Source organism: Lagenorhynchus albirostris, chromosome 17 (assembly GCF_949774975.1).
Source record: "Lagenorhynchus albirostris chromosome 17, mLagAlb1.1, whole genome shotgun sequence".
NCBI classification, from domain to species: Eukaryota; Metazoa; Chordata; class Mammalia; order Artiodactyla; family Delphinidae; genus Lagenorhynchus; species Lagenorhynchus albirostris.
Genome location: NC_083111.1, coordinates 28,915,688 through 28,931,160, shown reverse-complemented (window position 1 = coordinate 28,931,160; position 15,473 = coordinate 28,915,688). Strand labels below are relative to the sequence as shown.

The 15,473-nt window shown below is 34.3% G+C and overlaps 1 protein-coding gene and 1 non-coding gene across 3 annotated transcripts in view; both read right to left on the bottom strand.

Annotated features, from left to right (window-relative positions):
• The window catches only part of WWP1 (WW domain containing E3 ubiquitin protein ligase 1), a 117,497-nt gene that overhangs the window by 71,035 nt on the left and 30,989 nt on the right, over nucleotides 1–15,473 (bottom strand). For both annotated transcript variants that reach the window (XM_060128606.1, XM_060128607.1), the window contains exons 3-5: nucleotides 13,587–13,677; nucleotides 3,010–3,148; nucleotides 2,238–2,362 (exon numbers count right to left, since the gene is read on the bottom strand). In XM_060128606.1, coding sequence (XP_059984589.1) covers nucleotides 2,238–2,362; nucleotides 3,010–3,148; nucleotides 13,587–13,656 — 334 coding nt within the window. In that variant the 5' untranslated portion in view covers nucleotides 13,657–13,677. The remainder of the gene's footprint in view (nucleotides 1–2,237; nucleotides 2,363–3,009; nucleotides 3,149–13,586; nucleotides 13,678–15,473) is intronic.
• Nucleotides 9,113–9,222, bottom strand: LOC132508451 (U6 spliceosomal RNA). Its single transcript, XR_009536590.1, has one exon. It is a non-coding gene; the product is annotated as a U6 spliceosomal RNA (small nuclear RNA).

Here is a 15,473-nt window from a genome sequence, read left to right as displayed (position 1 = left end):
ACATTTCTGTTGTTTAGGCCAGCGGTCCCCAACCTTTTTGGCACCAGGGACCAGTTTCATGGAAGACAATTTTTCCACAGACTGGGGGGGTGGGGGTGGGGGTGGGGGTATGGTCCAGGCAATAATGCGAGCCATGGGGAGCAGCAGATGAAGCTTCGTTCGCTCGTCCACCACTCACCTCCTGCTGTGAGGCCCGGTTCCTAAGAGGCCACGGACCGCTACTGGTCCGTGGCCCAGGGGTTGGGGACCCCTGGTTTAGGCGACCCAGTCTGTGGTATTTTGGTATGGCAGCCCTGGAAAACTAATACACTTTTCAATTTTCAAAAGAAAAAAAAAATTACTGACTGCCTAAGGTGTATAAGATGCTGCTACTACGATTTCTGAAGCCACTGACTTCAGACATGTACGAATGTTTATAAAATTTTGTTTTTCCTCTGAGCATATTCTGCTCAATTAAATCATGAGAGATAGCTTTAAGTTTATACAATTTATAAGAGTTTCAATTCCAAGTATATAGACATTACAACCTTCCTACAAAATTACTTTGGCAGATAAATATTATAATCTTTGTTATGAAGGTTCAGTACAGTCTAATATAACAGATTTGGAAACAATCTAAATGGCAACAGTATGAGCATGGTTTAAAAATTACAGTTTGTGATAAAACATTATGAAACTACTAAATTAGCTTTCAAAGAATACCACTGAATTACACAGAGAAATGCACATGATATAACACTGAGAGCTAAGAAGAACATGAAACTGAGTATGATCTCGATTATTATACACATACACGTGTAGACAAAAATTCATCAAAATATTAGCACTCATTATCTCTGGGTTGTGAGATTATGAGAAATAACTTTTGTACTAGAAAAGAGGTCCCATGCAAAAGCTTAATCCAGAGCAGAAATAGCATATAAATAGTTGAAACCAAATAATCAATTCTGAAATAACATAGGTTAACTGAAGTATGACATATTTATACCAATAATGTCATAGAGCCCGGAAAAAAGTACAAATCCAGCCACCATCAGACCAAGCAAGGTACTGTATGCTTACAAGACCTACTACTTATTTCTGTAACCAAGATGAATTGAATGACCAAAAGCCATGACATAGCAGGGAATTAAACTTTCAGTGCTTAAAAGAAGATTTTTTTTTAAAAATCACTGTACATAAAAACTAGTATGGCTTTTACATTTTCTTGACTCATATAACTCTTTATGTCCAAAAACAGATTTTTCAGTTACACATGAATGTTTTTTGTTAAAAACTTTCAAAAAATTAACTTATCTTAAAAATTAGCATTTTAACCCTTAACCTAGCACATCTGTTAGGAGTAAGAAAACTTCCAAGGAAATAAGATGAACATAAAGATTTAGAGCGGTATTAGTTTGAGTGAACTATTAGAAACCTAAATATCAAATAATAAATTAGTTAAATCATAAACTATGAGTCCAGTTTTTAATATTCTTTGGATCACACAGTATTTTGAGAATTTGATAAAAGCAATGAACTCTCCTCAGAATCAGAAATACATGTATATATCCCCAAGTTTTTGCATACCATGATAGGGAGTTTACAAATAATTGAAGCTTAAACTACTTTAAGAATCCTCACACTAGAAAAATTTAATATGATGGAAACATAACGCTCAAATTATATTTTTAAATGAAAAAAGAAGAGAATAAACCAGTAGATACAAAGAAGAAAAAAAATTTACATCTATGAATGAGAGACCAAATTATTGGGAAGGGTTATCCTTGGATAGTAAAAATTACAGATAATTTTTATATTCCTCTGTGATTTTCTATATTCTCCATATTTTCTAAAATGAACTAGTTAGATAATAAAAAAAGAAACTTTAAGAGTTAGAATTTATTTTGTACAAACAAAATTGTTATTAGCCAAGAAACAAAGTAGAGTAGGTTCAGATAATGATCATTTTTTTCAAGTCTTTATGTATATAATAAATCACTGATGGTCACTGATAACTGGGTATACTCATGGATGGCTGGGATTATTTTGTATAAATTTGTTGGACAGAGAAATGCCAGGGTAAATATTTCCTATTTCATATAATGCTATAAACTTAAAAGCAATCATAGGCAATAAATGAAGTCCTCCTTTATAAATACAAAACTTTTTTTTTTTTTTGCTTTTGGACTTAAGAATATTTTCAAAGTGTCTAAAATAAACTTTTAAAGAAACAAAGACTAGAACAAAAAACTTACATTTTCTATTGTGTATTAACAGAGCTTGTTTCAAATCTATTGTTGCTCTTCCTAATAAAGCATCTGCTTTTAAAGTGTGATGACTCCAAACTCGAAATTCCAATGTAGTCTGTGGGGTCACATTTCTGTAAGAGTAAAATTATAACAAATATACAGGAGAGTACGGTTTACTTCAATAATTCTGAAAAGCCATAAATTCAGTTTATTTGAGGAAAAAATATTATATGAAACAGTAAACCACATGAATTATAAATAAAAACAAATATTTACTTTCAAGTACATTAGGACTTTAATACCCAGATTAAAAGTTTTTGTAATTAACAAACCAAAGCACCAGCAATACATCAAATGTCTTATTAAGACTTCAAAATAACACAATTTCTACTCGAACTAATACCTAAAGATTTAAGACAGTTGATTGCATTGGTTATAACACTTTTACTATACACAAATTTATAACATTATATTTCAGAAATGCCAAATGATCTTCTACCCTATTTATTTTTATAAGACAATAAGAAAAAATATCGCTATATGGAAAACATTAGTTTGTAAAGCAAAAACAAGGACTATTACGCTTCATTTCTAAATAAAATCAAAGAAACCAAAATTTTTTTCATACTTAAAATTGTCTAGTCACACTAAAAAATAGCATTCCTTACTCTGAAGTCATCTTACCAAAAAAACCCAAAAAATACCACCAAAAGAAAAACATTCCAAGAAGCATACTCTCTTTTAAAAATTTTGCATTCTTTATATACCAGATACTTACACAGTTAGCTGTTCATCCCATTTTGGATTAGAAGAACTACTGGATTTTGCTGTTTTCTTACTTTCTCCATCTACAACTACTTCTGTATATATTGCTGTTCCAAACCAGTTCTTTTTTCTTTTTAGTTTGGCACTAGAAACTAACAGAAACATGATAATCACTAGTGAATATATTTAGCCACAAAGTAGTATAAATCAATAAAAATGGAATTGTGCGTCTTGTGCAACTCAAACTATTTTCACTGGCAGGATGGAGAAACAATATAAAAGGGCTACTGTTAATGCCTGAGAACCATTTGACTTTAACAGCTTTATTGAAGTAATTCACATAGCATATAATTCACCCATTTAAACTGCACAATAGTTTTAATATATTCACAGAGTTGTGCAACCATCACCGTAAGTAATTTTAAAACATATTCATTACCCCCAAAAGAAACCCCATATCATTAAGCAGTCACCCTCCTATTCCATCCCACTTCCTCCCCACCAGCCCTAGGCAACTACTAACCTATTCTGTCTCTATAGATTTGCCTATTCTGGACAATTCATATAAATGAAATGGTCTTTTGTGACTGGCTTCTTTCACTTAGCATACTTTCAAAGTTCATCCCTGTTGTAGTATGTACCAGTATTTTCATTCATTTTATTGACAAATAATATTCCACTGTATAGGCATACCACTTTTTATTTATCCACTCAGCAGTTGATATAGACATTTGGGTTGTTTCCACTTTTGGGCTACTGTGTATAATACTGCTATAAACATTCACGTACAAATAGAACTACCATATGACCCAGCAATCCCACTACTGGGCATATACCCTGAGAAAACCAAAATTCAAAAAGAGTCATGTACCAAAATGTTCATTGCAGCTCTATTTACAATAGCCCGGAGATGGAAACAACCTAAGTGCCCATCATCAGATGAATGGATAAAGAAGATGTGGCACATATATACAATGGAATATTACTCAGCCATAAAAAGAAACGAAATTGAGCTATTTGTAATGAGGTGGATAGACCTAGAGTCTGTCATACAGAGTGAAGTAAGTCAGAAAGAAAAAGACAAATACCATATGCTAACACATATATATGGAATTTAAGAAAAAAAAAAATGTCATGAAGAACCTAGGGGTAAGGCAGGAATAAAGACGCAGATCTCCTAGAGAACGGACTTGAGGTTACGGGGAGGGGGAAGGGTGAGCTGTGACAGGGCGAGAGAGAGTCATGGACATATACACACTAACAAACGTAGTAAGGGAGATAGCTAGTGGGAAGCAGCCGCATGGCACAGGGATATTGGCTCGGTGCTTTGTGACAGCCTGGAGGGGTGGGATAGGGAGGGTGGGAGGGAGAGAGACGCAAGAGGGAAGACATATGGGAACATATGTTTATGTATGACTGATTCACTTTGTTGTAAAGCAGAAACTAACACACCATTGTAAAGCAATTATACCCCAATAAAGATGTTAAAAAAAAAAAAAGGAGGGAGGGAACAAGATGGTCAGTAGAGGAAAGGGCTGGGCCTTCAGTAGGAAAAAAAAAAAAAATTAATATCCAGAATATATAGAGGACACCAAAAATATAACAACAGAAAGACAAACAACCTGATTCAAAAACAAGGGCTTGAACAGACATTTCTCTAAAGAAGATATATGAATGGCCAGTAAGCACATGAAAAAAATGTTCAGTGTCACCAATCATTAGGGAAACGCAAATCAAAACCAAAATGAGATATCACCTCACATCCATTAGAATGGCTACTATCGAAAAAACAGAAACAAGTACTGGTGAGGATGTAGAGAAATTAGAACCTTTGTATACTGTACATATTACCATATCATCCAGCAATTCCACTTCTAGGTATAGACCTAAAAGAATCAAAAGCAGGGTCCCAAAGAGATGTTTGCACACCTATGTTCATAAGAGCTTTATTCACAATAGCTAAAATGTGGAAGCAACACAATTGTTCATCAAAAGAAGGATGAAAGAGCAAAACATGGTATATACATAGCCTTAAATAGGAAGGAAATTCTGCAATATGTTACAACATGCATGAACCTTAAGGACATTATGCTAAATGAAGTAAGCCAGTCACAAAAAGACAAACACTATATGATTCCACTTACATGAGATACTGAGAATAGTCAAAATCACAGAGACAGAAAGTAGAATGGTAGCCACCAAGGGCTGGGGGCGAGCATGGGGAGTTATTGTTTAATGCATGTAGAGTTTCAGTTTTACAAATGAAGAGTTATGAAGATGGATGGTGATGATGGTTGCACAACATTATGAATGTAATTAATACCACTGAATGTACACTAAAAATGGATAAGACGATAAATTTTATGTTATGAGTGTTTTGCAGAGTAAAAAAAAAAAAAAAAATTGAAAAAAAGAACAGCCCTAGAAGTTAACCAGGTTTTTCCAGGATGCCTGGCAGACACAAGTGTCTTCAATAATCTTATGCATCATGATAGTATTAATACTAATATTATGAGACTGTCCTATGTGTGTGTTGTGAGATAAATAAAATGAGTAGTTATGGAAAAAAAACAAAACAAACAAAAAAAAAACATTCACATACAAGTTTTTGTGTGGACGTATGTTTTCATTTTCTTGGCATATACCTAGGAGTGGAATTGCTAGGTCATATGGTAACTCTGTTGAATAAATGCCAGGCTATTTTCCACAGTGTCTGTACCATTTTACACACCCAGCAGCAGTGTATAAGAGTTCTGATTTCTCCACATCCTTGCCAACCATTTGAACTTAATACTGAACTGCATCAAGCATCAAGAGAAAGGGAAGTGTCTTCAGATTCAATTTGCCTATGAACTTCTCTGCCAGGTAGAATTCATAACTTACCTATCTGAAATTACATAAACTTTGGCAATTTTTTAAAAAATGCTTTTCCTAGAAAGTTGATTTCAAAAAAAGGAGGAGGTATCTGCCTTTTCAAAGAAAAACTTTAAAATCAAAATGTCACTAGAAGTTAATCATAACCCTTTACAGAAAGTGAATTTTAAACTGAATTTACCTGACTTGGAGGAAGACTTGTTTAATTTAGGCTAAGCATTTGATTTTTAAATAATTTTTACAACTACTAATTCAAATGGGGAATACATACTTGCAGGGAAAAGTAATGACTACCAAGTAGTAATAACTTATCAAGATCACATCTATAATCAACTACCTATGAACACTGTGGGTCTGAGATGAGAAAGGAGAAAGCCCCCTCCATGCCATACATGTACCCCATGTTAAGAATATGAACATTAACAAGCTGATGTAAGCTTCCATTCTACTGTGAGCGAACAGTAATGTAAATCAGTAGTCGCACAAATAAACCACCAAAATAGGATATGAAAAACGCTGCAGCAGAAGTAGAGTATCTGAAATACGGTAGTCCTTAATTCACATTTGAAGAACAGGAAAAGATTCAAAGGAAATACTCTACTTAAGTACTGGCAACATAAAGGAATCAAAGAGTGTTCAATGTTATGTCTAAAGTGTTACTCTCAGGGTCTTGGCAAAACTCACTTCCATCCTTCTCTGTTCCAAACTGCATTAAATTCAACACCATTGAAGTGACAGAAGGCACAGACCTCTCCCAAGAAATCCCCCAATCAAAGTTCTTCACTCCAAATAAAAGTCATTTCCTCAGTATATGCAGGACTTATCTACACACTAGAAGAAGGGGAAGAAGGGGAAGGCACTACTGGATGGTGTTAAAAGCACAGGATATCTTTTCAATAAATGGTGCTGGAACAACTGGACATGCACATGCAAACAAATAAATCTAAACACAGACCTTATACCCTTCATAAAAATTAACTCAAAATGCATCATAGACCTAAATGCAAAACACAAAACTATAAAACTCTAAGATAACACAGGAGAAAATTTAGATGACCTTGGGCATGGCAATGGATGCCATTTTAGATACAACACCAAAGGCATGATCCATGAAAGAAATATCCGATAAGGTGCACTTCATTAAAATTCAAAACTTCTGCGCTATGAAAGACAATGTCAAGAGAGTGAAAACGTAAGCCACAGACAGGGAGAAAATATTTGCAAAAGACATATCTGATAAAGAACTACTGACAAAAAAACACAAAGAACTCTTAAAAGTCAACAGTAAGAAAACAACCCCATGGGCCAAAGACCCTAACAGACACCTCACCAAAGAAGATATATGGATATGCATATGAAAAGCTCAACATCATATGTCATCAGGGAAATATAAACTAAAACAACAATGAGATACCATTACACACCTATTAGAATGGTCAAAATCTGGAACACTGACCACACCAAATGCTGGGGAGGATGTGGAACAACAGGAACTCTTATTCATCGCTGGTGGGGATGCAAAATGGTTCAGCCACTTCGGAAGACAGTTTGACGGTTTCTTAAAAACTAAACATAGGCTTACCATATGATCCGATAATTGCACTCCTTGGTATTTACCCAAAGGAGTTGAAAACTTATGTCCATACAAAAACCTCCACGTGGATATTTATAGCAGTTTTATTTATATAACTGCCAAAACTTCTAAGTAACCACCATGTTCTTCAGTAGGTGAATGGATAAACGACTGGTATATCCAAACAATGGAATATCATTCACTGCTAAAAAGAAATGTCATCAAGTCATGGAGAGACACGGAGAAAATTTAAATGCATAATACTAAGTGAAAAAAGCCAATCTGAAAAGGCTGTATCTTGCATGATTCCAATTATATAACATTTTGGAAAAGGCAAAACTATGAAGACTGTATAAAGATCAGCGGTTGCTAGGGACTGGGGAAGCATGGGTGAGGGATGAATAGATGGAGCACAGAGGATTTTTAGGGCAGTGAAAGTACTTCGTATAATACTATAATGATGGATACATGTCATTAGACTTTTGTCCAAACCCACAGAATGTACGCCACCAAGTGTGCACCCTACTGTAAACTATGAACTTAGGTGACTATGTAGGTTCATCATTTGTAATGAATGTAGCACTCTGGTGAGGGATGTTGATAATGGGGGAGGCTATGCATGTGTGGGGGTTGGCATATCTGGAAGTCTCTGTACTTTCCTCTCAATTTTGCTGTGGTTCCAAAGCTCCTCTTAAAAAAAAAAGTGTTGGACACATCTGGGTTCATATTTTAACTCTGCCACTTGGCTAGACGTCTGACTTTAAGTAAGTCAATTAACCTCCCTGACCCTCAATTTTCTCATCTGAAAAATAGGGGAACAATAAACAGTACCTGATTCTTAGGATTGGTGAGTGAAGGGGTCCAAAGTACCATTCTTATCAGTGAATGCCTAGCACCCAACAATAGTGACTATTACTCTATAACTATTATGACTTACTGTATAGTATTAACTCTTCTGAGTTAATTGCAGACATATTCAAAATATATCCATTGTATATTTTTAATTGGCACAGTCTTCAATAATACCAGATGCTGGCAGGGTAAGGAAAGTAATTTTTAAAAGCTAATTTTTAATCTCACAAGGAATTCATAACATGCTGGCAAAAATGTGCATATATAATAAATAACGAGAATACTATGATTTTAAATAACCAAAAGATAACCGCATTAATTCAAATAAGAATTCTAATTAGTGGAATACATAAGATAGATTTTATTTTCCTATTTCATGAGTTTCCTTTGGTGTTATACCAGAATATCCTCTATTGTAAGGTTATATAAATATGGGAAATCTATCAGAAAAAGAGTCCTCTGTGCATGTGTTAGAATTTAATATAACAATCCCATTCATAATAATACCACCCCCCTAAAATCTAGTAATAAACATAAGAAATGTACATACATGAAGATAACTATAAAACTTTACTGATGAACATAAAAAACTTGAAGGGAATGACATGATTATCCCTGGATTTAGAAATTTTAACACTGAAAGATTTCAATATCGCCAATTTAATACTTTTTTTTTTCATTTGACTTTAAACCTTTATTTTTTGAGCAGCTTAGGTTGGCAGCAAAATTGAGGGGGATTTTTCATAAACTCTCTGCTCCCACATACGCACAGCCTTCCCTGTTACCAAAGTGGTACCTTTGTTACAACTGATAAACTAAAAATATGGAACACTTCACGAATTTGCATGTCATCCTTGTTCAGGGGCCATGCTAATCTTCTTTACATCGTTCCAATTTTTTTAGTATATGTGCTGCTGAAGCGAGCACTTTAATACATTATTTTTAAATGACCTAAATGAAAACACTAATATTGGGATTTTTGGGGGGTGGGGAGGACAGAGGAGAAGGGAAGAAAACTCTAAAATTCAAATGAAATGTAAAGAAAATTAGAGAATAATAAAGGCGTATTTTAAAATGTAAAGTAATAATAGATTTCTCCCCCAATGTATTTCTTAAAAGTACTGTAAAATGAAAATAAAACAGCCTGACTGTGCTATAAGGGCAGAGGTGAAAAGAAAAGAACAAATAAGATGTTAGTACATGATAATGGTAGCATTTCAAATCAATGGGAAAAGATAGATTATTCCATAAATGCTGAAGCGTCTGAAAAGAATAAAGTTAAACCCATAATTCACAGCACTCTTACAAAAATATGATACGTATCGTTACATTTTTTAATTTTAAAATTAAACTATTAAGGTACTATAAGACACTATAGTTAAAAAATTATAAATGTGAATATAACAGCCCATTAGTTTTTCAATCTCAAATCTTATCTTCTTATCCATCTTGCACACTTTGTTTCTGTCACTTTCCTGTAGAAAGCCTGAAATCTAGACTAATGAAGATGATAACACTTCTGTGTACTATTAACTCTTATGTACAGCTGCTTCTCTATAGTACACATTATAGCATGTTATGGTAGGTAGTTTTCACTTTGGCTTTTTTCTGTTACAGTTTTCCTGCTTTCATGACCAATATTCTTATTCTTATCTGTTGCTGCCAATCAGATATGGGTTACGAAGAGAAATAAGAATAAAAATATATAAGCTAGGGCTTCCCTGGGGCGCAGTGGTTGAGAGTCCGCCTGCCAATGCAGGGGACACGGGTTCATGCCCCGGTCCGGGAAGATCCCACATGCCGTGGAGCGGCTGGGCCCGTGAGCCATGGCCGCCGAGCCTGCGCGTCTGGAGCCTGTGCTCCGCAACGGGAGAGGCCACAACAGGGAGAGACCCACGTACCACAAAAAAAAAAAAAAAAAAAAAAAAAATTAAAGAAAAATCAATACAGAGGTCACTGTTACCTAATAAAAGGAGCAACAACATAAGACCTTGGTTGGTTTCTTATTACTAATGGAAGGCATTTAATCTGATTCTCAGTTCCTTCCTTGGTAAAACTGGAGTACATATTTATTACATAAGGTACTGTTAGATCAATAAGATTGTGGATTTTAAGGTGTTTTGTAATTTAAAAAACCAGGTCAACAAAATGAAAGAAAGGCAAAGGCAAGGAAAAAAGAGAGGAAAAGCAAGGCACTAAAACCTGGTGCCATTTAGCACAGGTCCAAGTTTGGTTTCCCAAGAGCATCACTGTATTTCAAAGGAGAATAATAACTGATATGTGAAATGATAAATACTGTGGAGGCACTATCTTGGCTAATTACATTCCTTTGGTCCATACCTATTTTCCAATTGGTTCTCTAGACTTCCAGTGATTCTATTAGCTACCTGACAGCTTCTCTGTAAGTTGCCTTTTGGCTCAAATCAGCTAGATCAGGTCTTTGCTACTTCAATTAAGTACTCATACATTAGGTAAAGAACAGGAAGAAAGTCACACCTCAGATATGTAGGCCACAGGTCCTGCACAAGCAACACTGTAACCAAATATACGGCTCTAAGCTTATGCAGAGCAAAAGCAGAAGTATTAGAAATTACACGTATAACTGGTTCTTAAGTGCAATACACATCAGAATCACCAGGAAATTGCTTCAAAACATGTAAGTTCTCAGTTCACAGAAAACTAAATACAAATATCCCTTAAACATGGCTCAACCTCACTTATAATGAGAGAAATGATATTTAAAATGACACGATACCACTTCTGACCTGTCAACATGCCTGACAGCATATCTTGATGAGGCTATAGGAAAACAGGCATTCTCATAGACAGCTGGTGGGAACACAGAAATAGTACAGATCCTATGGAGAGGAACTTGGCAACATAGTTGGCCTTTGACCAACAGGGGTTTGAACTGCGTGGATCCGCTTACACGCAGGTTTTTTTAAAATAAGGACATATCGCAGTACTACACGATCAGCGGTTGGTTGAATCCATGGGTGTGCAACCATGGACACTGAGGGCTGACTGTAAAGTTATACACGGATTTTCAACTGCACAGGAGTCAGCACCCATAAACCCTGCAGTTCAGGGATCAACTGTGATTGACATTATTACACGTGCTTACTCTCTGACCCAGCAATCTCATTCTAGGATTCTATCCTAATGACACGAGCAAAAATAAGAAATGACATTTGCACGAAGCTCTTTACTGTAGCATAGGACTATCTGCAATAACAAAACATGGTACCCAATGTCCATCAATAGGGGGCTAGCTGAATTAATTTTGGTATATCTAGTCAATAGAGTGCTGTGTAGCGATAAAAAGGTGTATGGAATACCCTGCTACGGATATTACTCCAGGATATTACTGTTAAATGAAGAAAAGCAAGGTGCAGAAACTAGGTGCTAAGAACTAGAGGGTTGGGAGGAGAGATGTGAATACATACACTGTGCATATCTGCTTATATTTTCAAAAAGAAGAAATGGAAGGATAAATGAAAATAAATAAAAATGTTTACCAAAAGGGCAAGGGAGAGACGGGGGAGGAATGGGATAAAGTAGCCAGACTTCTCCAAATATACCTTAATTTAATAATTTTGACTCCAGAACTGTATAAATGTTTTGTATGGTGATAAAACAAAATTAAATAAAAAGTAAATAACTAAAAGCAGTGAATCTAACTAGTCCAGTTGGTGGCATAACCAAATAGAAAATTAAGTTACTTTGAAACATGGTACTCTGACTATACATCCTAAGGAGGGGAAGCTCACAAAGAAATCTTAAAACTGTGATGAGTGGGCCTGTTACTTTCGGTAATTTTAACTTTGCTATTCTGTGTATGTTAGGATAAAACAGATATAACTGTGTTAACATCATTTAGAATTAAAATTCTGAGGTTAAGAGAAAAGAGATAGAAATATAAAGTCAAATGAAGTAAAAATAACTTTTTGCTCCTTTTAGTGGAAAATGGTTACTTAGAGGCTATAGCTATTATTTTGAATTGCAAATATCAGCATGAACTCAGGATTTGTTTTTTGCTTTCTAAGACAATAAACATTTCCTAGTTCTCGTTCACTGAAAACTCCTAGAAACAACTGACCTCACAGTAATGAGTACCATGGGAATTACAGTATATCTCCTTCTTATTCTAAGCTCAATCCTGCCCCACCTAAGGCAAATATTATTTCTAATGTTATAAGCATAGAGGCACATACAAACACCCCTCCTTTTTCACATCCATATGGTCACATACTAAACACACTATTCTACAACTTGCTCTTTCACTTAATATTATCTTAGAACTTGGCTCTTACTGGTACCCGTATTCACTTATTTCATGTCATTGTTTATCTAGAATTCCACTGTCAGTCTTTTGCTATTAAAAACTCTCTCTCACTCTCTCTCTGTTACTTCTACTAATTCATCTTGTAGATATTTATATATAAAAAAACTATATACATATATTATATATGGACATTATTTATATGCATTAATAAATAATATAAATACCTACAAAATAAATTTCTACTAGTAAAATTGCTGGTTTAAGGACCACTCCTTGATTCATTATTCCAACTAGCTAAAATAAATTGTCTGAAGTCACCTAAAAAAAGGCTCTTTCATGCTTTTACATATGCTGTTCCCTCTCTCTCTCATGCTTTTAGCTGCCAATCTAATTTGAAATGAACTCTGAGCCCTCCTACAAGAGTCAAAGTGTTACCCTCTGTGAGTCTTTCTCTTACCCTATTCTCCTAGATCTATAGGCCATCTCCAATCCCAAGCAGACCTATGACACTTTCCTCTAAGTTCTCACTGCATCCAGTTAATGATCACTTTGCATGGTAACTGTCCATGCAAAACAAATCTGTCTCAACATTATATAGTAAGTTCCTGGAGTACTAGGGCCTGTGTTTTCATATATAGAATTCCACTTAACAAATATTTGCCCAATGATTAAATGAATAGCTTAAATGGATGAAAAAAGGCTTTTAGCATCCTTCTCCATCCTAATAATCATTTAAGGACCAGCTCAATGGTGTTTATTCCAATACACAAATTCTCCCACCACCAGAGGATATAGCTTCTCTGCATCCAGCACAGGTTCAATAAACACTTACTGAACACATAAAATATTTTTAGAGGGTTTCTAGCTTTGAGGCCTATTGCAACAAATACACCATGGCATGAATCTAAAAGAAAATATACTTATGAAATAAGTCTGCTGAATTAGGTATTAAAAAGAAAGTTTCATCAAGGAACTACTATTTTAAATTATTGTGAAAATAACTTACCAGTTACCTGTAACTGTAACCTTCCACTGTCATTATTACTAGTATCAGACCTTGGTGAAGCAGTGGCCATGTCCCAAAATTCAGCTTAAACCTACAAAAAAGTTAATTTATTCATATATTAGAGATTATAATTTTCAATATGATTAACAGTTTACTTGAATTAACTAAGAAACCACACTTAAGAGAATATTTTCAACCCATCACATGTTGATATAGCCACAGCTGTCCCCCATTTAAAATTAAGACTTATTATTATTGTAAGAACTACAAGAGAATATGGCTAAGTAACCATATCTGGGTCAACTTGAGCAACAAAATAAATGATGGTACTAAGAATCCAGGGTCATGTGTTGATTTATAAATCAAACAAATACACAAATAATTTTTATATGTTTATTTTTACATATTATATAATATTATACAGTATTAATTTACTACCTGAACCACCTAAGTAAACTGTCCCTTTACTCTTTAATACTTTAGTATGTATTTCCTATGAATAAAAATATTCTCACAATACAATAATAGAATTCAGGAACTTAGCTAGTACATTATTATTATCTAATATACAGTCCATATACTATAATTTCATCACCTGTCCCAACAATGTCCTTTATCATAATCTTTAAATACAGTACCTAGAGCAGGTTTATATATTACATTAAGTTGTCATGTCCCCAGTAAATCCTGCATGTTTCTTTTTATAGATAATTTTTTTCAAGTTCTGTTTCACTGCTCCACCCAATTTTTAGTTTTTAAATAAAATACAAAGCAGCTTTCTTCTGCATGGCAAATATTTTAAGGCTAACCTTCTATACACTTTTAACCTACTAACATAAAGTAGAACATTCAGGGCAAGATTGAGAAATATTAACAAATATGTTTCTTACCCTTTATGAACTTTACATATTATGATTATTAAACAAACTTTTAAAAATTAGTTTTAGCAATAAAAGATAAAATAAAACATGGTCAAGCAAGGAGACTATGAAAATGGCATTGCATATCTGAAAAAGAATCATATAGAATTTGTTTAAACTCTTCATTTTAGAATAGTTTCAGATTTACAGAAAAGTTGTGAAGATAACAGAGTTCTCATATACCCTATACCCAGTTTCCCCTACTATTAATTTCTTATATTAGTATGCTACACTTGTCATAATCAATGAACCAATATCAATATATTATTAATTAAAATCCATAGTTTATTCAGATTAGACAGAACTTAAGAATCAGTAAACTTGAACATAAACCTAAAAAAATCATTTAGAAGTAATGCTGAAATAAACAGCTTGAAAATATGAAAAAGAAGCTAAAAGACGTGAAAGATAAAACGTGACCTGAAATATATTTCTACTCATAATCTCAGAAAATGAAGAAAGAGGAGGTCATACCAGGAGAGAAAATGACTTAATTTTCTGGAGCCATGAAAAACATTTATTCACAATTCTAAGAAATACAATATATATAAAAGAGGCAGGATAAACATAAAGACACTCACATTTGGACACAAAGCAGTCAAACTGCAGAACACCAAAAGAGAGCATGTTAAAAGCAGCCAGAAAGAAAAGTGATTACATATAAAAGAAGAGAGTAAAGTGATAGCAGAATTCTCAACAGCAGCAATGGAAGCACAAAAGGTAGAACAAGCATCTATGTGCAAAGAACTGAGACAAAAATTATTCAACCACTAAAACTCTCTCTGGGACACAGAAGGCATTAAGACTTTGCCAGATAAACCAAAAGAGAGTTTACCGGCAGCAGACCTTTACTTCAACAAAATCTAAAGGACATGTTTCATAAAAGAGTAAAATTACACACAAGGATGATCTGAGATGCAAGAAGGAAAAGACGAGTAAAGAAATTAGTAAGCATACAAATAAATCT